At 43.7% G+C, this 26,460-nt stretch overlaps 1 protein-coding gene across 1 annotated transcript; it reads left to right on the top strand.

Annotated features, from left to right (window-relative positions):
* Nucleotides 1-1,289: 1,289 nt before the first annotated feature.
* On the top strand, nt 1,290-25,007 carry LOC310788942 (receptor-type tyrosine-protein phosphatase epsilon-like; the record flags this gene model as incomplete). The annotated part of the gene is made up of 20 exons (XM_083650530.1): nt 1,290-1,400; nt 11,331-11,402; nt 11,590-11,686; nt 12,522-12,595; nt 13,128-13,264; nt 13,503-13,593; nt 13,738-13,814; nt 13,910-13,946; nt 14,494-14,591; nt 15,177-15,296; nt 15,623-15,786; nt 19,510-19,645; nt 20,244-20,393; nt 21,680-21,773; nt 22,146-22,222; nt 22,361-22,495; nt 22,751-22,876; nt 23,094-23,245; nt 24,673-24,808; nt 24,933-25,007. Exons 2-20 carry the CDS (start codon nt 11,336-11,338, stop codon nt 25,005-25,007), a joined length of 2,043 nt encoding a protein of 680 aa, XP_083506656.1. The 5' UTR covers nt 1,290-1,400; nt 11,331-11,335.
* Nucleotides 25,008-26,460: the final 1,453 nt, after the last annotated feature.

Here is a 26,460-nt window from a genome sequence, read left to right as displayed (position 1 = left end):
AAGTCTGTATACTGTATTGTGTTTGTGTGTGTGTGTGTGTGTGTGTGTGTGTGTGTGTGTGTGTGTGTGTGTGTGTGTGTGTGTGTGTGTGTGTGTGTGTCTCCAAACTCCTCCCTCCGTCTGTGCTGCTGCTGCTGGCTCCGCGGCCGCTCTCGGGCAATTCTGGATTACTGTAAAACGGGCTCGTTCGTTTCTTGGGGTGTCGGCTGAGAGCTTTGATGAAGCTTTTGCGATTCTGGTCTTATTTATGCTCAAAGGTACTCGAGTGTGTGTGTGTGCGCGCGCGCGCGCGCGTGTGTGTGTGTGTGTGTGTGTGTGTGTGTGTGTGTGTGTGTGTGTGTGTGTGAAATCGAAAGCGTTTTCGCCCAGCTATTTCCTTGAGAATGGCTTTCTCCCGCGGCTGTTTTTGCTGGCTTTCTCTCTGTCTGGAGAGCACTGTCGCCACTTAGCTGGTCGGTAAAATAGATTATACACATTCTCTTCCTCCAATATTGGTATAGGAGACGTAAAAGGGGTTGATCGATGTCCCACCGTCAAATTTTTTTTTTTTTTTTTTAAGCCGAGATATCTCGTCTTTGGCACTCAACGGTTGGATCCTGTAAGCCGAGATATCTCGTCATTGGCACTCAACGTGTTAACACTCAATAACTGTCAAATTAAATGACAGACTTCAAAACCGTTTACAGTTTTCTGATATACTACTGATGTTCTAATGATACAAAGCTGGTTGAAAATGGGCGGAGTGTTCCTTTAACATTACTCTACAGCACTGTTTCTCAACATGGGGTCCAGGGACCACCAGGGGGCGCCGAGGGGTCCCCGGCAGACCGGTGAATTGCCAGACCTCAGCATGGTTACATTTATAAGAAGTTAGCACAAGTAGAGGATGCAGAAGAAAGACTATTTTGTTTGATCATACTTTCCCTATTATCGATCCACCTACAACACAGTAGGACAAAAACACATCAAACAGTAAAAATATAGCCTCAAATTTGGGTCCAAGAGACCAGATTTCACCAAATGGGAGTCTACTCTGCACTGCAGGCCCAATGTGGGCTAAACTAGAGCGTCCCTGTGATATGTATTCTAACTTGCTGAACTCTGCTTCATTCTCCAGGTGGCGTCTGTTCATGAAGACCACATGAGCCCATGTGTCGTGATCCAAGTCTGAAGCTCCGACACACTTCCAAGAGAAGCTCAGCCGCCGGAAACCAGCAAAAAAAACACAATCTTCTCTCCGTCTGGTACCGGTACCAAGACCTCAGAGAGGATGTGAGCGGGAGCTGGACTGAGGGTAGAAAACCCCAGTAAAGAGCAACCAGGAAAGGAACTAGGAGAACATGGTGGCTATGGACCGACGGGTCAACTGATACCAGATCTCACTGGCGTTGCTTGGGAGTGTAAGTCCTTTATTAACCCTCCTGACCACAGTCCAGGTCGATTTCATTTCAACTCAATCAACCCAGGGAATCAATTGAAATTCAATCCATTAATGGGAAATGAGCCAGTGTCTCTCTTCTAGATGAGCCTAATTGGATTTCATATCATTTCTGCTGATTGATTCTTTTGACCTTAACCATCCAGCAGACACAGTGATCAGAGGACAAGTAACTGGGATTTGACCCACACTAGCATGCCGTCTCTATGTGCTATGGAAGGCTTTATGCTAGGAGGGGTTCCATGCCATGTTTTGTAATATGTGCTATGCTAGATACAAGCCTCTTACCTTTCTATCTAGACTGATGTATTTTGAAAGCTAGTCTTGTTGCAACTGCAGCTAACCCTCATGTGAAATACTGCCAGCTGTATGTGAGGATATAACACACACTGACCTGACAGATGAGCTTCATACACACTGACCTGACAGAGGAGCTTAATACACACTGACCTGACGGAGGAGCTTAATACACACTGACCTGACAGAGGAGCTTAATACACACTAATCTGACAGAGGAGCCTAATACACACTAACCTGACAGAGGAGCTTCATACACACTAACCTGACAGAGGAGCTTAATACACACTGACCTGACAGAGGAGCTTAATACACACTAATCTGACAGAGGAGCTTAATACACACTGACCTGACAGAGGAGCTTAATACACACTAATCTGACAGAGGAGCTTAATACACACTGACCTGACGGAGGAGCTTAATACACACTGACCTGACAGAGGAGCTTAATACACACTGACCTGACAGAGGAGCTTAATACACACTGACCTGACAGAGGAGCTTAATACACACTGACCTGACAGAGGAGCTTCATACACACTGACCTGACAGAGGAGCTTAATACACACTAATCTGACAGAGGAGCTTAATACACACTGACCTGACGGAGGAGCTTAATACACACTGACCTGACAGAGGAGCTTCATACACACTGACCTGACAGAGGAGCTTAATACACACTGACCTGACAGAGGAGCTTCATACACACTGACCTGACAGAGGAGCTTAATACACACTAATCTGACAGAGGAGCTTAATACACACTGACCTGACGGAGGAGCTTAATACACACTGACCTGACAGAGGAGCTTAATACACACTGACCTGACGGAGGAGCTTAATACACACTGACCTGACAGAGGAGCTTAATACACACTGACCTGACAGAGGAGCTTCATACACACTGACCTGACAGAGGAGCTTAATACACACTGACCTGACGGAGGAGCTTAATACACACTGACCTGACAGAGGAGCTTCATACACACTGACCTGACAAAGGAGCTTCATACACACTGACCTGACAGAGGAGCTTCATACACACTGACCTGACAGAGGAGCTTAATACACACTGACCTGACAGAGGAGCTTAACACACACTGACCTGACAGAGGAGCTTAATACACACTGACCTGACAGAGGAGCTTAATACACACTGACCTGACAGAGGAGCTTCATACACACTGACCTGACAGAGGAGCTTAATACACACTAATCTGACAGAGGAGCTTAATACACACTGACCTGACGGAGGAGCTTAATACACACTGACCTGACAGAGGAGCTTAATACACACTGACCTGACGGAGGAGCTTAATACACACTGACCTGACAGAGGAGCTTAATACACACTGACCTGACAGAGGAGCTTCATACACACTGACCTGACAGAGGAGCTTAATACACACTGACCTGACGGAGGAGCTTAATACACACTGACCTGACAGAGGAGCTTCATACACACTAATCTGACAGAGGAGCTTAATACACACTGACCTGACGGAGGAGCTTAATACACACTGACCTGACAGAGGAGCTTAATACACACTGACCTGACGGAGGAGCTTAATACACACTGACCTGACAGAGGAGCTTAATACACACTGACCTGACAGAGGAGCTTCATACACACTGACCTGACAGAGGAGCTTAATACACACTGACCTGACGGAGGAGCTTAATACACACTGACCTGACAGAGGAGCTTAATACACACTGACCTGACAGAGGAGCTTAATACACACTGACCTGACGGAGGAGCTTAATACACACTGACCTGACAGAGGCGCTTCATTCTCTGTGTAGAAAGGATGTCTTCCATTATGGCTGTTATCTCTGAACCCGGAATGCAGACATTTATCACCTCCAGCCCCACTCCTCTCTCTCCTCTCCTCTCTCTCCTCCCCTCTCCTCTCCTCTCCTCTCCTCTCCTCTCCTCTCCTCTCCTCTCTCTCCTCTCCTCTCCTCTCCTCTCCTCTCCTCTCCTCTCCTCTCCTCTCCTCTCCTCTCCTCTCCTCTCCTCTCTCTCCTCTCCTCTCCTCTCCTCTCCTCTCCTCTCCTCTCCTCTCCTCTCCTCTCCTCTCCTCTCTCTCCTCTCCTCTCCTCTCCTCTCCTCTCCTCTCCTCTCCTCTCCTCCTCTCCTCTCCTCTCCTCTCCTCTCCTCCTCTTCTCTCCTCTCCTCTCCTCTCCTCTCCTCTCCTCCTCTTCTCTCCTCTCCTCTCCTCTCATCTTTCCTCTCACTTTACTGGCATAAATTTGTGCCCTACTTACATCCTTTTCCCAAGCACTTGACAGCTGAAGTGGTGGCTGTTTCTGCCATTCTTATTTTGCACTTCCTTTGTTCATCCTGTCCTTGTAAACAAACAAACAAACAGGAAACAGAAATCTCTAGGAGACGAGAGACATCTCATCCATCCTGTGCCAACCACAACATGGATTTGTCTTTGAGCCTGTATTGATTTGTGAAGAACCTGAGACTTGAAAGGATACGACTATCTATTTGATACATGTTTTATTGTTTGAGACGCCACTATAAAAAGAACATTTGATACCTAAGCAAATTAAAGCAACTTGTTAACGTTACGCTATTTTAGAAATAACGAGATAAAAACACACACACCACAACAACAAACAAATGCGAGTACTCAATATTTGAAATATCCATATTTGAACAGACACGATTTCTAAACACATAGCCGCACATACTTTACAATGTTATTTTATATTATTCCACACCTGATAGGTCAATAAGCAGTATCCTCGGCAGAGATCCAGAAATGTCCTCCAGACAGACAATGTCACTGATAGCACACGGTTGAATAATTTAGAAATCATGCATTTTTGAAAATCAATGCTGATTCCATCACAGCTGAAGCTTTTAGCAGGGTCAGGTCAGACTGGACACTGAGCTATTTATGTGTTTACATGCCATACATCATGTCCCACTAGCTGCTCAATGGCAATTCATCTCCAGCACCATGCAGAATATCAATCTACTTCATCTAGCATGTGGTTAGTGTGTGTGTGTGTGTGTGTGTGTGTGTGTGTGTGTGTGTGTGTGTGTGTGTGTGTGTGTGTGTGTGTGTGTGTGTGTGTGTGTGTGTGTGTGTGTGTGTGTGTGTGTGTGTGTGTGTGTGTGTGTGTGTGTGTGTGTCAGCATGTGCCACGCAGTCTGGCACATGCTGCATGCAGCACACACCCTCTGGCTGTGCAACGTATGTGCAGGCATGATGCATCCATGTGACGTGAGAAACGGGGGAACAAACATGTGTGGTGTGTGTGTGTGTGTGTGTGTGTGTGTGTGTGTGTCTATGTGTTTGCTGCAGGGTGCTTAGTGATATTACAGTACGTAGTGTATCAGGGAAGGAAGTGGCGTGAAAACAAAAGTTCTGGAAGAGGTGTGGCAGTCATTCTCTTGTGCTGTGTGTGTGTGTGTGTGTGTGTGTGTGTGTGTGTGTGTGTGTGTGTGTGTGTGTGTGTGTGTGTGTAGTTCACCACGCTTTAGCGGGCACAGTTTTTGCCCTAGGAGGCAGACATTTGGCATGGAGTGTGTGTGTGTGTGTGTGTGTGTGTGTGTGTGTGTGTGTGTGTTGATGCCAATTTGTTTGGGGGAAGGGGGCGGGGCAAATATGGAAATGCAGGATGGCAGGGTCAGAGGGTTGAAATTTGGCATGGAGGTCAAGTGTGTGTGTGTGGGGGGCGGGGGGGGGGATTTTGAAATGCAGGGTGGCAGAGGCAGAGTAGGGTGGGCTGCCCCTGTTGTAGCATCCTGCATTTCAGAAATGCACATATGTGGCAGGATGAGGATGTCGACTCAGGAAGATGAAGATGATGATGTTATGGAGACAGGCGAGATGAAGGAACATTAAGTCAAACTAGTAAAAGAGGCTTAGGCCTTGGCCACACTGATCCGTGGTGTCTGTCCGTGTGCGTTCATTTCTCTGTTCACTTCCATTCATTTTCAATGACAGCTGTCCGACTGTCCGTGGAGCACTCAGAAGCGTACGTATCCAGAAGATTTGCATACGTTTTGATGGACAGAAAGTTGAAGAGGGATGAACTTTTTCTGGATGGACGTATCGGATGGTCGGATGGTCGGATGGTCACTGTCCGTTTAGCCAATCAGAGTCGAGGTCTCGAGAGGAGGCGTTCCGAGATTTGTTTCAACTTTTCAAAGAAGATGGCGGCCGAGGCGGTGAAGGAGGCTATAATTAATGCTGTGTACACCATCCCGCTGTTGTACAACGTGATAGTCAGTGTCACCGTCTGGTTTCACCATCTAATCTGGTCATTCGGTGGCATTTTATTGCCACATATGTAACGTATAGCGCACAGAGCTAACAGCTAGCTGACGCCAGCTTTCTTCTTCTCTCGGTTTATAGGCGGGTCGCTGACACCTTCAAGGTGCTTACCGCCACCTGCTGTACAAGTAGGTTACTTGTACATGCAACGGACATAAACCTATCCGTCTATCTGTTCTGTCCATTTTCTGACGGATCAGTGTGGCCAAGGCCTTAGTGTGAGAGTAGCCTGATATCAGACTGAATTGCAAACTTGTTTTTCTTGTTGTTTGTTTTGTTTGTTTGTTTGTTTGTTTGTTTGTTTGTTTTTGGGGGGGGGGGGGGGGCATTTTTGTCAGATAGGACAGTAGCCAGACAGGAAAGGTGGGAAGAGAGAGTGGGGATGACATGCGGCAAAGGACCACGGGTCGGATTCGAACCCGTGGTCGGCCGCGTGAAGGACAAAGCTTTCGTGGTACGCGTTCTACCAGGTGAGCGACCGGGACGCCCCCGAATTGTCAACTTGTCACACTCCATTTCCAGAAGCAGCCAACTCAGTTGAGTGGGCGGATTCAAAGGTCTGGACCCAGGCAATTGTCAGAGAGGAATTTAAAATCATCCTTAAATTCAGAGAGGAAGGTGGGCACGTCAATCTAAGTCTGAGAGCAGTTGTCTGTCTGGGGAATTGAAAGAGAAGCTAGGAGATGTTGCCTGGGTCCAGACCTTGGAATCCGCCCACTACTTCACCACAGTTGTGTTTTGGCTGCTTCTGAAGATGATGGAAATAATGTGTTGAGTTCACTGTTGTTGTTTTTCACTTTGCGACAAGCAGAAAAGGCTTTGACAGCCGCCGGAATAAATAAATGAATAAATGAATAAATAAGTAAATAAATAAATAAATAAATAAATAAATGAATAAATAAATAGATAGATAGATAGATAGATAGATAGATAGATAGATAGATAGATAGATAGATAGATAGATGGATAGATGGATGGATGGATGGATGGATAGGAAATTAAGATATGACTACTGATCATCACAGTGAGATTTGAGGTCGAGCAATGTATATAAAGGACCCTCACTTTAACAGCAGCACAAAAAAACCTTAAATACCTTTTGACTTTTGCAGTTGGAAATGTGAAATACATAAGAGCAGCGTCTACTGTACAGTTTGGTTTGAATGAATGATTAAGATGAGGAAGCAGGCTACAGACTGCCAAAAGGAAAGGATGTGTTTCTAGGGTAGCTGGTGCTATTTCTGATGGCACTTTTCTCTGGGTGACTTTGGCTAATTCAGGTTCTGATGTGAGAGCCAAGGTGAGGTTGATGGTAAAGTGAAGCCGAGTCCTTTTTCGGATGCTATGACTCGTGGGGTTTGACAGCTTTATTGAGCCTTGAATTACCCAGGGTTAGGGTTTGCCATCATGCCATCATTTTCTCACACACTGCCACACATCACTTCCAGCACGCAAGATGCCTAGTTCGTTAAATAAGCGCTAATTCGCAATAACTGTAACAACATAATGCAAATTTAGCCTTTAGCTAATTGGCATGAACACATCACACACCTTCACACACTCGACCTCCATGTCAAATTTCAGACACACACTTGACCTCCATCGCTGGCGATGCTAAACTTTTAGCTAACCCGTTCGCATCTATGTTCGCAATGGCATCCCAAGTATCATCATACTATTATGGGATGCGATGCGAACAGTTGTATTATGGGATGTGCATTTGCCAGGCAACGACACACGTTGACACGTTTTGGAACAGCGCCGCACGCTGGCACGATGCTCCTAAAAGCAAAAAATGCTTATTGTTTTGAATGATTTGGCATCTCTTCTATTACTGTCAACACCAGTATTGTTGTATTGTAATAATATTTTAAATGAAAGAAAGTGTCGCACACTCTGGCTCCATATGCATACTTTAATGATGACGTTTCGGCCGTCCGGCCTTCTTCAAAATCAACAGAAGTTTGGAACAACATGTATTGTAATACTATGCCATAAAGGTTTATTGAAATTTTCGGGAGAGCAGGAAAAAAAAATCAAAAACAAAACAAAACAAAAACATTTTCTTTTCTGGCCTGGCAGGGGCGTCATTGGCCTGGCGGGCCCGCCAGGCCTGTAGAATGGTAGGGGAAGCGCTGGGTTTATTGCGGCCACTTGCAGTAAAGGGACAATCCATTGGCCGTACTCGACACTCTACTGCCTGCAGATGCGAGACGTACCGTGTGACCTCTGCATCGATCCGTACCCAGCATGCATTGCAGCGTGAAGCTGCAGGAGGGGATGGTGTGTGAGTGGAGGTGATTTGCCCCCAGTGGGGGAGCGTGGGAACAGCAGGTGTTGACACTGTCAGCTTGTTAACACTGGAGACATATTCTGGCTCCTTCCACGCAGTCTGGCACATGCTGCATGCAGCACACACCCTCTGGCTGTGCAACGTATGTGCAGGCATGATGCATCCGTGTGACGTGAGAAACGGGGGAACAAACATGTGGTGTGTGTGTGTGTGTGTGTGTGTGTGTGTGTGTGTGTGTGTGTGTGTGTGTGTGTGTGTGTGTTATGTGTGTGTGTGGGTGTGTCTTTATCACGGGTGTTATGTTTACTGCAGAGATGCTGTACTGTGCGATATCCAGAAGCCCCTAATTTGTTGTCAAATAATAATTCAGAAGTTGCATCATACACTTTGCTTTTGAACATCAGGGCATTGTCACAGCGCTATTATGTAGCTCCAGTTCCTACAAAAGCATTGGGAGTTATATTTATATGAACACCCCCCCCCCCCCCCCCAGGGTGGTATGCAAAAAGAATCTCTGAAAACATCACAAATTAGGCCCCTAGATGACCCAGTTCTAGAAGGACTAAATTGACACCATGAATTATTCCACCCTGTCCTCTATAACGAGCAGGCGATGGAACAGAGGATAAATTGGGGCATTCAAATCTTATTTCTCTCGTTTATTCCGTCAAATTGAGGCAGATTTCTGTTTGCCCAATTTATTCTATGATTTCTTCCCCTCTCATTAGAGAGAAGAGAGGAGACGGATGTGGGTTTGGAGATAATAATACAGTAAGACAGGAGGAGAAGGTGTCAGAAACAGTTTAGTTCTGGTGTCACGAGAGGAACGGGACATATCCTTTTGGAGATACTCTCACCGAGCTCTGCTGCAATTAAAATCACTAATAGCTTCCAGCGGGGAAAAGAGTAACTGGGAAGTGTGAGAATGTGATTTATTAGAACAAAATGATGGTTCACTGTTAGAGAGAGAGGGAGGGAGGGAAAGAGAGAGAGAGACACAGAGAGAGATAGAGAGAGATAGAGGGAGGGAGGGAGGGAAAGAGAGAGAGACACAGAGAGAGAGAGAGAGAGAGAGAGAGGGAGGGAGGGAGGGAAAGAGAGAGAGAGAGGGAGGGAGGGAGGGAAAGAGAGAGAGAGGGAGGGAGGGAGTGAGGGAAAGAGAGAGAGACACAGAGAGAGAGAGAGAGAGAGAGAGAGGGAGGGAGGGAGGGAAAGAGAGAGAGAGAGGGAGTGAGGGAAAGAGAGAGAGACACAGAGAGAGAGAGAGGGAGGGAGGGAGGGAGGGAGGGAAAGAGAGAGAGAGAGACACAGAGAGAGAGGGAGGGAAAGAGAGAGAGAGGGAGGGAGGGAGTGAGGGAAAGAGAGAGAGAGAGACAGAGAGAGAGAGAGAGGGAGGGAGGGAGGGAAAGAGAGAGAGAGAGACACAGAGAGAGATAGAGGGAGGGAGGGAGGGAGGGAAAGAGAGAGAGACAGAGAGATAGAGGGAGGGAGGGAGGGAGTGAGGGAAAGAGAGAGAGACAGAGAGAGAGAGGGAGGGAAAGGCGAAGAGGAAAACAAGACCATCTGGTCTCCTCTTACAGTAAAGCCAACAATATAACGGTTGTTATGTTGTATATAGATAGGTAATTTAAGTCTATAGGTTATGTCATAACCTATATACTTATCATAGACCGTATAATCCCGTTCCTGTTCTCCTCCCCCACTACTCTAAAGCATGGCACCCATTCTACCCTAAAGTATGGTGCCCATTCTATTTTATATTTCTATATTTTCTATATTTCTCTATCATATGATTGTTCAATGTATTATTATTACTACTGTAATTGCTACTGTTGTGTCAGCTAGAATTAGCTAGACATATTTTCTGTGGAGTCCTCTGAGACATGCTTGTGAATTAGGGCTATACAAATAAACCTGAGTTGACTTGACTTGACTTGACGTAGCTACCATGACATCACCCATTGATTTTTGGACTTCTGTTTTGAAGCCTTGAGGTTGGCATTCTCACCGTCGCCATCTTGGTTATTTGCTATTGGTCCTGCATCGGTGAGCTGCGCAATCACTGGACAGGCGACCTGTCAATCACGCCCCAAAACATAGTCTGCCTTGTCGGCTATTTGACTCTAAATGGGAGCATCATTTGCAAAATTAACATCCTGCTGTATTGAAGAGGACTTGAAACTAGTGATTGAGATCATGAACTCATTAGGAAAGTGTTTACTGAGGCTATAAATCAAGTGAGAAATAGGGTCGTTTTTCCCATTGGCTTCTATACAATCAGACTTCTTTTTGCAGCCAGTGGAGTAGCCCTCTGCTGGCACTTCGAAAGAATGCAGGTTTAAGACATTGGCTTCACGAACGGAGCTACGAGCTACCCCCTTGTTACATGCACTAACACTATGATTCTCTATCTAAGTCGTCTGTTCATTAGTATCATTTTGCTCCTAAAGGAAAATGACAATTAAGCCCATTGGGTCACTGAACAATCTGTGCAATGTTGAGTATCAATGTGTCATAGTTTCTCCAGCTGAGTCTTACTGTCACCAAGCAGGATGCTGTGCCTGCTATGGTGTCATAGATCAAAGATAGTATTGCAAAGTGAGATGTCTTACATCTAACAAACATTATGTTGAGCTCATCTTCAGTGTCCATTTCAAAGACCACAGGGGATCTTGTTGCTGTCACCTATGAGATAATGCTTCCTTTTTGCTCCGATGTCTGGATATGAAGTTATTTGAGATGCTGCTCGTCTTTCACATCAGCGTGACAGGACAAGGCTGTGGGCAGATTGCACTGCCCAGTCAGACACACACACACAGGCTGCATTCTTCAGCCTCATCCAGACTGAGCTCTCTCCTTCACCAGGAGACATTTCTCATTGGTTTGGTCCCCTCTAGTGGAGTCTGTGAAGCATTACAGGACTTATCTGTTTTCTGTTGAGGGAACAGTGAAATACTGTGTTTTGTTTTGGACATTGAACAATGTTTCTTTTCATCCACAGTGACAATGGTGTTGTTTCTGATTGCCACCTCCATAGTCTTGAATAATTCTTCCCATGAGAACCAAACTGCAGGTAATTGCTGCAAGGCCTGAAGAACAATACTACTGCACGTGACAAAGGAACAGACGTCTTTACAATTGTGTTTTCCCGCGATGCTGAAATGATCAAATAAATATCAAGAATCCGTTTAATTAATGTTGTGTATTTTGGTGTGAGGTTAATATGGAACTAATTATGGCCCACCTTGTCTCGTTTTCAGAAAACCCCACCCATCAGGGGGCTCATGTGCTGCCCTCAACACTGGTCATATCACTGCTTCTTATCATTATTGTCCTCCTGACAATCTATTGTCTAAGGTAAATACAACACACACACACACACACACACACACACACACACACACGCACACACACACACACACACACACACACACACACACACACAGACACAGACACACACACACACACACACACACACACACACACACACACAATACTGCTATACTGCTCTTACAACCATGACAAAAAAAGCTCACTCCGTTCATCTTTTTCACAGCAGCCATTTTGTGTCTAAAAGGCAGGGTAAACACAGGTGCAACCAAAACATTAATGAGGGTTTCCAACTTCCAATCCGTTTAGGTGTTCCAGTGCTGGGGCCCTCATTAATATTTTGGTTGCACCTGGGTTCACCCTGCCTTTTAGACACAAAATGGCTGCTGTGAAAAATACCTATTTGTCTTGTGTAGCTCTCCTTCTCTCCCTATTTCTCTCTTTCTCTCTCTCTCTCTCTCTATTCCTGTCTCTCTTCTCTCTCTGGGGTGGGTGGGGGGGGGGGGGGGGGTTAGAGGTCAGTGGCTTGGGAACAGCTGGTGAACAGGGGGCTTATGGGTTAACAGCTGCACCTCAAGTAAGACAGCAAACAGACAGTGTGGTCAGTTCAGACTCATTCACTGACCGACACACTCAGACCTCGGGCTCGTCCTCCCGGCGGGCCAACACAGCGCTTCTCATGAGAAGGAACAGCTTTGTCTCTCTCAAATGGTTCATATTAGTTTTTGGTGTTTGCTGTTTGCCTGCCTTGTGTGCTGAGCAGCCGTGTTCCAGAGGACGGGCTTATCTCTGGTCTTCTCCTTTTAATACAGATAACTGGCCTTTATCCTCTTGACTCTCTTCTTCGCTGTTTTCTAATTAGGTTCAAAAACCACAGGAAAGCTCTAGTGACGTCGGTGGATAAGAAGATTCCAAATGGCTTCTTGGAAGAACAAGGTACTGTTTTGCTGTTATATATCTATATCATATATACAGTATATATATATATATATATATATATATATATATATATATATATATATATATATATATATATATATATATATACAACTAGTGGCGCGTGAAAATGTTGCAATGCCAGTCTTTTGCTTTCATTTCATTTTTATGTGAATTGTAAGTCTACAGTGTCCTTTATGTGCTAGGAAACTTTCATGATCCTACTAAGGTACTTTGAGATGTTTCTGTAGGCCCTTAACTTTCCGAGCACATAAGGAGCCGTATAAGCTTTCATTTCAAGTCAAAACAAAAAAGCAAGGAAAAGGGCAAATTTGGGGCTGAGACCGTTTCCCGCAGCAACAGCAGCAGCAGCATGTTTACGACTCAAGAAATCATTTCTGTCACGTCGCCCCAAAAGTAGGAAATCTTAATGACCATCAGGCTTGTTTTCGCAGGTGCTACGAGAGCTTGTAATGTTCTCTGCGGGGAAACGTTAATGTTCTGACCCACCGTCATATTTCATCCCGCACAGGAGAGCAGACAGTGGTCCTCCTCCCCAGATCTCCCTCTCCATCCAAGAGGTACTTCCCAATCCCTCTGGACTCCCTGGAGGACGAGTACCGGATCCGCTCCGCAGACGACGGCAAGCTCTTCAGAGAAGAGTTCAACGTAGGTCTACTAACCGCCTCCACACACCTGAGCCAGACATGAGTAATGGTTTGATCCGTTTAACTATTTAGCAGCAGAGTATGTAACTGTTTACAATCGAACTGTGACCGCCACGCATGTGGTGTGTGCAGCATGTATAGAACAAGCACCAAATACTAGTCATAAAATGTTATGTTCGTATTGGATATGAATGTGTAATGAGTGGCTTTATTTTATTTTTTTATCTTTCTCTTTATAGTCACTGCCATGTTACTACCACCATGGGTCCTTTGAGGAGGCGAGCAGAGAGCACAACAGAGAGAAAAACAGATACCCGAACATTTTACCATGTGAGTGAAGATCTATATTCTGCAGCGGCTAATATAAATGTAACCTTTGGACTTTGATCAATAAAACTAAGGGTAGCACTAGAATGAAAATAAGAAGAAAACTTTATTCCCGGGCGTTTGATCTTTTTCTTCTCTCTTCAACAGATGACCATTCAAGAGTGGTGTTAAATCACATGGATGGCCATTTGTGTTCAGACTACATCAATGCGTCGTACATCGACGTGAGTCGTCAGTACAAACTGCAGCTTTCGAGGAGCTTTTTCGCAAACATAGACTATGAGAAATGGGCACTAATACGTTGTTCTCTTCCACACAGGGTTATAAAGAGAAGAGCAAATTCATCGCAGCTCAAGGTAAATATACATTTATTTCAGTTTTATGATGAACGACGATATCGGCTCGGTATCGGCCCGATAAAGGCTTTAAAATGAAATATCGGCATCGTCCTGAAACGATCATTTCTGGTGATATGGCGATGTGACGATATGACGGCGATTCTGCCGATAAAGTGACCATTCATGGATCATTCAAATCCATCCAAATGAAGATCTAAATGATTCAAGGCTGTTTAAGTAGGATGACTCTTACAGTTTTGTTTGAATGAAAAATGTTACGTAAATAAAAATATGGTATTGTTTTAGAGAAGTTGAAGTCGTTATAATACAGTATTAATGTCTATTACATCTGCCAGTGGACCGTCACGATAAGAGCAGGCATAATAATGTGTTCATTCCACTACAGGAGAGACTTGTGATGTTCTCTGAAATTAGGTGGGGAAAAATGCGTGCATTCGGCCAAAACAGTTGGAATATATCAGCGTATCGGATATCAGCAAAAAAACAACTATTATCGTGCATCCCTATGCATAACATTTTGTTGTTTTTATTGATTCCCCTTCAGGCCCAAAGCTTGAGACGGTGGCTGACTTCTGGCGGATGATTTGGGAACAGAAGACAGCGACCATAGTAATGCTGACCAATCTGAAGGAAAGGAAAGAGGTAGGTTTGTCTTCAGGTACCCTCCTTCCATGTTGTAGCATCTAGCGTAGCATCTAGCATATGCACCTACACAATCCATATGGCTCTGATGTGCCACTACTCGAGCGCCTTTTGTCTTCTCCTGACCCAAAGTCACGGGCATAATTTATTTGACCCTTTCCCAACTGAGAATCTATATGACGTGTCACCCAGCAGATTACTTAGCATCACATTAAATTTAGCCTCAAAGGGACGATCAATCGAGAGCCAAACGGGGGTTTGATACTGCAGAACAGAGGCATCGGGGATCGATAAGGGAATAATTGTTGATAAGATCCTGAGAAGCTTCCTGATAATTAGTTTGAGAATCCCATTAATGAGTTGAAACGTCACCGTGAAGATCGTATTGACTGACGGAGGAGCAGCACACGTTCCTCTTGATTGTCTGCGTGAACCGCACACAACAAATACAATACACACGTACTGGCAATACAACCGTTTCGAGTGTATCTTGTAATGATTATAAAGTGTCTTTAAAGGCATAGATGTGTTTTCTAATTAAAGAAGGATAGCTGTTAATTGTTCTGATTCTGATTCTCCCACCAGGACAAATGTTATCAGTACTGGCCTGACCAAGGCTGTTGGATGTACGGAAATGTCAGAGTGGCGATGGAGGACTTTACCGTACTGGTCGACTACACCATTAGGAAGTTCTGTGTACAATATGTAAGTAAAATATACTACATGTATCACTGCTGTGTCTGATTAGGCAACATTCACTGTACAGTGGATTGTGAGTGACTTTTCAGCATAAGGTGTGTTTATAGTAATAACTGAATACAATATACAATCAGAGAAACAGATGCTCTGAAAATGGCATCATACGTTTTCATAATTCAATTGAATTGCTTAGTTTAAGATGAGATAGGATCAAACTAATGATCCCCATGGGGAAATTGGATAATTTTAACAGCAAGTAGTAGAGTAATGGTTGGGGTTAGTAAGTCAGTAACGTACGTTTGTGTGTGTGTGTGTGTTTGTGTGCTTCACAGCAGGCTAGCGATGGCCCCAGGGCGCCCCGCCTGGTCACCCAGCTCCACTTCACCAGCTGGCCAGACTTCGGGGTGCCGTTCTCGCCCATTGGCATGCTGAAATTCCTCAAGAAGGTCAAGACGGTCAACCCGTCTTACGCCGGACCCGTTGTTGTGCACTGCAGGTAACCGTGTGCGGGGGCAAGGATCTACAAACAGCTAAATAAACACAGAGTACATTTACAAAATGCTATCTAGAGCGCCTAAGTCCCGCCCTCTTCCGGGTATGGCATGAGCCCGAAGGGATTTCATACCCCGTTCATTTCTCCATAGACGGTTTGAAAAAGCCTTATAATGAATAAAAGGGCAGCAATATAATATTTAGTTGTGTGTTTACATGTTAGTTGAAACAAGTGCAACCAACAGTAACCACTTCCTTTATTCTAAGTTTAAAATAATTTTAAGAAATAAGAGTCTCGAGTTTGAGATTGGCTTTTTTTTTTTTTTACCTTTATTTATACAGGGGGAGTCTCACTGAGAGCAATGCTCTCTTTTTCAGGAGTGTCCTGTTCACATTCACACACACATTCATACCTGGAAGCTGACCAGTACAACCACAGTCTCATCTGCTGGCCACTGAGCAGCTCCACTTGGAGATCATTCCAGGACCAAGGGGCGTAGTAGAACAGACCAGCTTGCCAGACTATCTCCATTTCGTGCTGTACCCGCGCAGGAGAGAGTCTGGCTCCTCTTACTCTCACTCTGGTATAGCGGGGGCGAGGGGGGAATGCTCTGTTATCTTTACAACCATCCACCAAAAGTACCGAGCAGGCCTGCTTTATTGCACGATCCAAATCTCCGTCACAACTTGCCATTTCCAGCGTGTAGGTTGCTAGCTAGCGTTGTTGTTTCACGGCGGCGGAGGCATTTGAGAGCGACATGCAGGGAGCAGAAAGGGATTTCCCTTCGCTCCGACCGGAATGGTCGGCACCAATGGCAGATCTTATCCCCGCAGCCTGCTTCCACGAGTCAGACTACAGGCATGTAAACGTTCTGCTTAAATAAAAAGGTAATAAATACGAAATAATTGTAGAAACTAAAATGTACCAATGTTGTAGCCTACGCAAAGTAAGGAATGAACAGGGTACAATGATGGGTCTCAGTGACATACCTCAGTGCTGAATGATACAGAGGGTCAAGTTTGGACGAGGTGGCTGCTGGGGCAAACCTGTATATTGTCGCCAAAATCAATCTGAGAAAAAAGGGCAGTAACTAAGTGTTTTCTCGACACCATGGAGAAACAGGACTTAAGCCTGTACAGAAAGCCCAGAGTGAATTTAAATTTCTTCACAAAGTCGCCACTATGGAATTTAAAATAGTAGGCTTTTGTCCAACAGATTGAATAGCGTCAAGGGTATTGATGGAGACTGGGTTGGAACCTTTGTTTGCGCAGAGGGAAAACATCATAGTTTTAGTTTTGGTTGAATTTAAGAGCCATTTCAAATCCAATAACGCGAGCTGCAGGGTGTTAAAAACATCCCCTCCCACCTCAACGCCCCAAAAGGGGGACGGGGAGTTGGCCCAAGTGAAATGTTCTATGGTCTCTCCTAATTCTGAATATAGCTGAATCGCTTGGTTTGTTTGACAAAGTAAAACTCTTTTGTAAGGATTTTCCAAAGCGTTGACTTAGGCACTCTATATACCACCGGTAATTAATCTTGAAGAATAAATCCTTACCTGTGTCCCTTTTCAAACAATGAACATCCTTTTGGAACAAAACAATGAGCAAAACTATGTTTAAAATCATGGCATGTAAAACAACAGTGTCTGACCCGTTATGCCAATAGCATGAAGATGTGGTTTCTGTGGAATGAGACAGGAAAGAGAGGTCAAAGGTTGACTTTAAGGTCTGAATCAAAGCATCAACAGTTTGGACTTTTTCTTCTTCATGTATTAATTGAAGGTCTGAATCAAAGCATCAACAGTTTGGACTTTTTCTTCTTCATGTATTAATTGAAGGTCTGAATCAAAGCTTCAACAGTTTGGACTTTTTCTTCTTCATGTATTAATTGAAGGTCTGAATCAAAGCATCAACAGTTTGGACTTTTTCTTCTTCATGTATTAATTTAAGGGTCTGAATCAAAGCATCAACAGTTTGGACTTTTTCTTCTTCATGTATTAATTGAAGGTCTGAATCAAAGCATCAACAGTTTGGACTTTTTCTTCTTCGTGTATTAATTGAAGGTCTGAATCAAAGCATCAACAGTTTGGACTTTTTCTTCTTCATGTATTAATTTAAGGGTCTGAATCAAAGCATCAACAGTTTGGACTTTTTCTTCTTCATGTATTAATTTAAGGGTCTGAATCAAAGCATCAACAGTTTGGACTTTTTTCCTCTTTACGCAGTAACAGGACGCCTGGAATGTGCATTTGTTTGTCCGCTCAATCAGTATAAAGCCTCGGTAAGAAATCTGCAGCCGATTGTAGCAACTGCTGCAACAGGTGCTGAGGGAGTGGGGCCTGTTGTTCTGAATGGGGCCCATTGAAAAGGCTTCAACACCCCGCTGTGGAATCCCAGGCCTGTGCTCCCGGAGGTGCCGTCTGTCCAAATGACCCTTGTAAATCTGTTAGGAGGGTTTTTGGGGCTGCAGACATGAAGCAATTTTACACGTGCTTAGAGCTGACCACAGTTGACATCTCTGTTGAGAAAGCACATAACAGGAACGCAACAAGGCCTATTACTTCTATCAGGCCATGATATGTTTTATTCGAAAGATCTCGAAGCTGTACTATGTTACGTGTTGAACAAAGCAAAGATCTCTGTGGATATTGTTCTCGGTGCTCGTTCGAGTTATTACGGATCCAGCGGACAGACAGACAGACAGACAGACTGTGTTTGCTGTGTGAGTTAAGAGGAATTGAAAGAGAGATTATTTTTTTGTTTGTTTTACTGTCCTGCATACGAAGATGCAAGGGATGTACTTTTTTGGGGTAAAATCTGCTCAATTTATGTTGCCTTCTTTGAGTTGGGTGACTATGAGATTCTTGAGTTGTCCTTTAGAAAGGGAACCTTTTTGAAGCGGATTTTATTTGTCAGGCCGGGGAGAGAAGACAGAATATTTGGTTTAAGACCGAACTGACCACTGCAACGACACAATTTGGTGTCATGAGGGTTGGTACGTTGTGTGCATGACACAAAAAGAAATGAAAATCAATCAATCAATCAATCAATCGATACATTTTGTTTATTATCTACACCAGAGGTGGGCATTGCAACTGGCGGCCCGCGGGTCACATGTGGCCCTGGGTCAATTTAAAAAATAAACCGTTTTTTGTATTTGTTTTTTTTACAAGGCGGACGTTTTTGGTTAGGTTAGGTTAGACCACCAAAATCTGTGTTTTTATTTTACTGTACAACCCAAAATGCTAATGGCATTAGCATTGTCCATCCACATACTGTTTAACGTTAGCATTTGAGCTAACGCTATTGTAACAAACTATATCCAGGATGCACATTGCACATTGCAACATTACTAATCTGATTAATATCACATATTTGGGTGATGTACCCCATCAAATTGCTGTAGCGGGCTGTTTTAAAGCGAGACCAAAGTTTCTGGTGTCATCTGAATGTAAGAATTATTAAATTTGAATATGAAAAATATAAATGTAATTTATAAACTTGGATTACCAGTCCTTTTTTCATCAAATTAGTAGCTATAATTGGGAGTGATGGTGTTACAGTAGGCTACTGGTGGAAGTGCACGCTCACAATCTGGCCCTCTGGTAGCGAGGATTTTTTGTGTGTGGCCTTCTCTATCATCAACGTTGCCCATCCCTGATCTACACACTGCTACTTGAGTATTTCTAACAGAGAGGACCTTGTGGCTCCTGTGTGTGTTCTGCAGTGCCGGGGTGGGGAGGACAGGGACCTTCATCGTCATCGACGGCATGATGGACATGATGCACATGGAGCAGAGGGTGGATGTCTTTGGCTTTGTGAGCAGAATACGAGAGCAGCGCTGTCAACTCATCCAGACAGATGTAAGTGCTGACCCCGTCAGACCTGTTGCACCTTGGACTGACAGCTCAGCTCGGTGTTCTGGCTGTGGTGTAAACAAGCAAGGACGTCCAAAACAAACCCTGTCCATGATGTTAAGATGGACAGAAAGATGGACAGAGGAAATAGTTTGCCAAACTAAACCAGTATTTTTTCTCCCAATCGTACTTGGCCAATTCCCCCTGCGATCAGCACATGCTTCCTCCGATGCATGTGCAGGTATCGCCAGCCGCTTCTTTTCACCCGACAGCGAGGAGTTTCACCGGCAGGACGTAGCGCGTGGGAGGATCACGCTATTCCCCCCAGTTCCCCTCCCCCCTGAACAGGCACCCCAACCGACCAGAAGAGTGCAGCGACCAGGGCTCATACCCCACCGGCTTCCCACCCGCAGACACGGCCAACTGTGTCTGTAGGAACGTCTGATCAAGCTGGAGGTACCGCTACCGGGAATTGAACCCGGGTCTCCGCGGTGGTAGTGCTTTTACCTCTGAACTACCCAGACTCCCCCACTACCTTCTGCTTCTTCTTCCTTCCTTCCTCTCTGTCTGTCTTCCTCACCGTTTCTCTCCATCCCCCCCTCAGATGCAGTACTCCTTCATCTACCAGGCTCTGCTGGAGTACTATCTGTACGGAGACACCGAGCTGGACGTGTGCTCTCTGGAGGGCCATCTGCAGAGGCTGCACAACACCAGGGCGCCCCACGACAGGCTGGGCCTGGAGGAGGAGTTCAGGGTACAGAAGAACGAAACTCACTCACACTAAACAGTCCAGTCAGTTAAGGAGGACTTGCCCAGGGTGCAGCTCATGGCAGCAGTAACATAAATATCAATGCTTTGAATAATCTATAGCGTTATATTATCTTCCTATCTGCCACATTGAATTTACTGTCGCTTGGTGCCCCTCACAGTTCCCTACTGGACTGGAATTTATCCCTTGTGCATCTTATTCTAGTAGTAGTAGTCATTTATTTCGGTCCTTTTTAACAATTTTCTAAAATGTATGTACTGTATATCCATCCATCCGTCTATCTATCCATCCATCCATCCATCCATCCATCCATCTATCTATCTATTTATCTATCTATCTGTCAGAGGCATTGTGACATATCTCTCACACACACACACACACACACACACACACACACACACACACACACACACACACACACACACACACACACGAGACAGACACACATACACAAGTCCCACTGATGATGTCATCAGTGATGTCATAAAAGCAGTTGTGACATCATCAGTGATGTCATTAGAGTCCCACTGATGATGTCATAAGAGCAAAATCAAGTCCCAGGGGCAGACACTGAAAGAAGTGGGAGTCTGGCTTCAGACCCCCGTCTTCAGCCATGGACAGCTGTCCTGTATGTTGCCAGCAACAGGACAGGTGATCCAGCATCCCAGAAGTATGTCATCAAGGAGCAGCCAGGGCGAGGCCGCACAGCGGCCAAGCTGCGTATGTGAGCTGCAGGGTGGGCGACCCTGCGTAGCGGGCGAGCCTAGGAATCGAGCGTGCGAGATGCCTAGTAGAAATAAAATGAATAACAATAACGCATTAAATGAAATGGAAAACAAACAAGAAATTAGAGAAAAGGTGGAGGCTGAAGTTTTGGCTTATTATGCCTACCCTTTTTACATGACATTCTAAGACAAAACCAAACAGAAGCAAACAGAACATTTCATACTGTACACACTATACACAATAATGATCATATCTCAGTTTTATATGATATTTATTTACCACCTTATTTATTTTTTATTTTTTGCTGAACTCATCTTCTGCTCCACTGATAAGAAACCTATTAAGATGTGTTTATGTCCAGCCTCACTTTTCGCGATTGTTGAAGCATTGGCTGTTCCAACTTTAAAATCAGCGAGAGGTTTACCGGGGCACATGTGATGTACGGAGTAAAAGACTTTCTGATCATGTTCATCCTGTCTTATTTGCTCCCATCAGAAGCTGAAACTTTCTGATCATGTTCATCCTGTCTTATTTGCTCCCATCAGAAGCTGACCAACGTGCGCATAATGAAGGAGAACATGAGAACTGGGAACCTTCCTGCCAACATGAAGAAGAACCGCGTGCTTCAGATCATTCCGTGTAAGGAGGTCCTCCGACAGCCCAAACTGTTCCATAATACATCACATCCAAGTGACATCAAAGATCCCACTGCTGCCTGAAGTATGCAGATCTCTGGCTAAACAACTCCTTGCCCGTGTCACGAACGACATTTGGATACGGCTTGTACCTCGACCTACTGTAAAGCCGAGTAAAGTGACGAAACAAAACAAAACAAAACGAAAAAGCCAACGTACAACTTTTTTTTAATAGTGGAAAATATTGATATGGCTCCGGCATATTCATCTTTAATAACACGGTTAAAGTTTTACTCTGCTGTTTTTTCCATCAACCTTTTCAACCTTTTATTTTATTCGAAATCGGAATTGCAAGTTGTTGTTTTTTCTCTCGCAGATGATTTCAACCGAGTAATACTCTCAGTGAAAAGAGGACAGGAGTTCACAGACTACATCAATGCTTCCTTCATTGACGTAAGCGCTCCCTCCTGACCTCTCGTATAGATCTCCCATAGAAGTATATTCATAGCTTATTGTTACCTTTTGAAACAATGTCAAATATGATGTTGGTTGCACCCCCAAGTGTTGTTTCCTCGATGATCCTCCCTGCAGGGCTACAGGCAGAAGGACTATTTTATCGCGACCCAGGGCCCCCTGTCTCACACGGCGGAGGACTTCTGGAGGATGGTGTGGGAGTGGAGGTGTCATTCAATCGTTATGCTCACCGAACTCAAGGAGAGGGAGCAGGTAAAGCCTAGTGTTTTTTGCAAAAGTACATTGTGAAACATGGATTTGCTCATTTCAGCTATTTCTTTATTTGTTTATGTCTTCGTTTTTTGTTGTTTTTATGTTTCTGGAAATACAGCAAGCCATATTCACAGCTCATGTATATTTTCTCCTTTTCTGCTGTTTTCATGGAGTGCAACGGGAATGGGAAATATCACCAAAAGTAGGAGATCTGAGTCAAATGTAACAGTATTTCCATCTAACCTTTCCCACCAGGAAAAATGTTTCCAGTACTGGCCATCAGAGGGCAGTATAACCTTTGGAGATTACACTCTGGAGCTGACTGGAGATACACTGTGTGACACCTTCACTCTGAAAGACATGGTGCTCACCTACAGACCAGTGCGTAACGCTTCACATACAACATTATACATCTACTTAGATAAGTATTTTAAATGTATACAATTGCCTTCCAATATTTCATTGAGCTGTTAGACAAACCTATTAATTTTATATCCGCTTTATACCTTTTCATGATATCGTCTTAAGTGCAGCGTTTCCAAAAATACTCAGCTGCTCAACTGCATGAAAACAACAGCATATTCCCCCATGTCACCAGGAGAAACAGTCACAACATGTCCGGCACTTCCACTTCCACGGATGGCCTGAGATCGGAATACCGGCGGAGGGAAGAGGGATGATTGACATCATTGCTGCTGTGCAGAGGCAGCAGCAACAGTCGGGAAACCATCCCATAATTGTGCACTGCAGGTAAGGAACCAAGCACCAGAACCAAGAGGATCCAAGGAACCAAGCACCAGAACCAAGCACTGATGTGCATCTTAGGATATAAATTACTTCTACTACCCCTATAATGCCCTTTTACCACAAAACATTTAACAACTAAGTAGATGCATCACACACTTTCAGTACAACTCCTTCCTTTTCCACTGTACTTTTCCCAGGGCCTGATCACTGGAGTCCCACCAAACACAAAAATGCTTTTGGAAGGAATTTCAATTTAGCCAGTCATTTTTTTTCTTTCCCACAAAATGCCTGTTACAATAAATTCTACACTTTGCCTCGGCAGACCCGGTGCTCTCCGCCGACACTACTTATGTGATCCCTTATAAAGACTTAGCTGTGGAAGCTTTGATCAGAACCTAGCTTCAGGTGAAGTGATTCTAAAGCAGCTCGGCCCGCTGGGACTGATCCAATCCACCGATTCACAGTCAATTAAAACCTCTCAAAGTGAAATCTCCTCCGACTCCCACTATGATTAATCTGATAAGATGAGCTAACGACAGGAAATGGTGTCATCACTCTCTTCTACTCCTTCATCACCGCTTGTCTGAGAGGGGCTTTTTAAAGCTTTTTCTCCGCCCCCCTCGGGAATGGGGCTAACCCATTGCAATCCCCAACGTCTCTCTACACTTCTCCTGCACATCGCACATCTCTCTCTCTCTCTGTCTCTCTGTGTCTCTCTCTCTCTCTCCCCCTCTCCATCACACAAACATTGACTCAGTCAAACACTGAGCCTCCAAACTGATTAGTGTTAGCGTTTGGATTAGCTCCTCTTTAAGTGAGGATAATTATTAGCACTATTACACAAAGGTCACCTTTTCTCCAGCTAACTTTTTCCATTTGAATGAGAGAAAAGGAGGATGTGCTTCTAAGATGATAGAGATTCCATTGCAGCCCTATTGTTAAAGAGAGGAAAACATTTCAACTTTGACTTATTTTTCGACTGAGCTACAGACTCATCATTAACGGAGTTCATCTTCAATCTGCAGGCATAGTTTCTATAAGTGCAGAATCTCAATTGCAATTCTGCACAAGAGCCGCAATGATTAGTCGATTGACAGAAAATTAATTGCCAACTATTTTTTTTTTACAATCAAATTTTTAAGACAAAAAATACTAAAATGGTCTTGTTCCAGCTTCTTCAATGTGAATATTTTCTGGTTTCTTTAGTCTTCTATGATCAGGTCAGGACAAACGAAGATATTTGAGGACGTCATCTTGGGTTTTTTGGGGGGGGGGAAAGTGACCGACGTTTTTCACCATTTTGTGACATTTTATAGACCAAACTAATCAATTAACCGAGAAAACTAATCGATCGCCCCATCTTGCAACAAAACTATTTATTTTTTATTTTTGTGATGTTGTTGCTGATGGCTTTGTCCTTCATGTTTCAGTGCTGGTGCGGGTCGGACCGGCACCTTCATCGCCCTCAGTAACATTCTGGAGAGGGTGAAGGCTGAGGGCCTCCTGGACGTTTTTCAGACAGTCAAGAGTTTACGCATGCAGAGACCACACATGGTCCAGACTGTGGTGGGTAAAACGCCATCATATCAAATGTACATAGCAGATTAGATCAGATCATTTTAGAAGTGTGGTAATCGCATACAGTACTGTACATGCACTGTAACACTCTTCCTCTGCTTTTCCTTTTCAGGAGCAATATGACTACTGCTACAGAGTGGTTCAAGATTTTGTTGACATTTTCTCAGACTACGCCAATTTTAAATAATACCTGTCAGACACTGTACCATAAACGTCTGTCAGATTAACTTATGCAATTTTTTCTGAATGTTATTTTCTAAAGCAAGCTCTTTTTACATTTTGCACTCGACTACAGATCTAAAATTCATTGTAACATACTGTAATATAATTGTATACGTATTCTTTGCTCCGAGAGAATCTGTCTCCTTCAAGAATGTTTGTGTGAGTGTGATCTTCAAGTACAAGTTCAAGTAAAATATACAAATTATTATAGTTAAGTCAATAGGGTGGTTGAGTTGTTGGATATGTAAAAAGCATAGCTTTATGTTTCTTTGCATTAGTCCACCAGTCTGAAGGTGAAAGAAAAGTGTTTATTTAGGGGGGAAGTGAAATAATTGTATTTGAAGTTTATCTACAGTATATATATATATTATGTATAGTATGTATTGCTCACTTCATACATATAAGGAATCATAGTTATTATGTGTTGTGGAGTCCATGCATTCTCTTTTATTTATGCTTTATTTTGTTATTGACACACACACATTCAGTCTGTTTGATAAATAAGATAAAACAATTAATGCTTGTGTTGAAATGACATCCTGTGTGACATATGAATAGTATTTATGGTCTACTTTTAGCTCAAAAACATGAAACTTAAGTTAAGATACATTTGATTACATTAGATGCTGCAAATTACCTCACTTCTATCTAGTATTCAACGAATAACTTAACTGCTGCTGCCGAACTTTCCTTTTTGCCTGTGGCAATTTCACTTAGCGGACTGGTGCCTGACGCAGTAATATGCAATTAGCTACATTGATCAGGCAGACAATAATATATTAGTACATTCATCTTTACACATTTTTACAGTTTTGCAGTTTAGCATCACATCTTTCCGCTTAAAAAGAAAATAACTTTTTGTACTTTGATAGACTGAATTTACAAATGCATGTTTGCATAAAGCAGTGCCATTTTGATTAGAAAGACAGTTCTAATCATGAAAAACCTGTCACTGAGTGACACAATTTTAATAGCTATATAAGCCAGATTTTAAGTTGAAATCAGACTTACTGTAAGTGATATTTGTTTTTAAATTATGGTGATCTGTATGAATCTTTTCATTTCATTATTTGTACTGGACACAAATACTATCTGATGACAGTAACACAGCACGAGAGTGTTGCCGTTGTCCAATGGAGAAATACAACACTGCAGATTTTACTGTTAGAAAATCTGGATTTAGAAGAAGAGTTGATAGAGTTGAACCTTGTCCAGATCCCCCAGGAACTGAGATCATCCAGGAGAGAAAGATTTATGGGACAGTATAAATCACTGATATTAAGAACCAATGCTTACGCAAAACATGAAATATGCATGCTCAGCCATTTGGACATATTTGGACTATGTTCTTATAGTTTCATATTTAAACAAGGAAATGCCAAATCCTCTGCAGAAGGTTTTTCTTCTTAGTGGAATGG

The sequence above is a fragment of the Poromitra crassiceps genome (assembly GCF_964638095.1).
Source record: "Poromitra crassiceps genome assembly, chromosome: 14".
Taxonomy (NCBI): Eukaryota; Metazoa; Chordata; class Actinopteri; order Beryciformes; family Melamphaidae; genus Poromitra; species Poromitra crassiceps.
The sequence above is the reverse complement of the archived record's forward strand: the minus strand, read 5'-3'. Positions and strand labels throughout refer to the sequence as shown.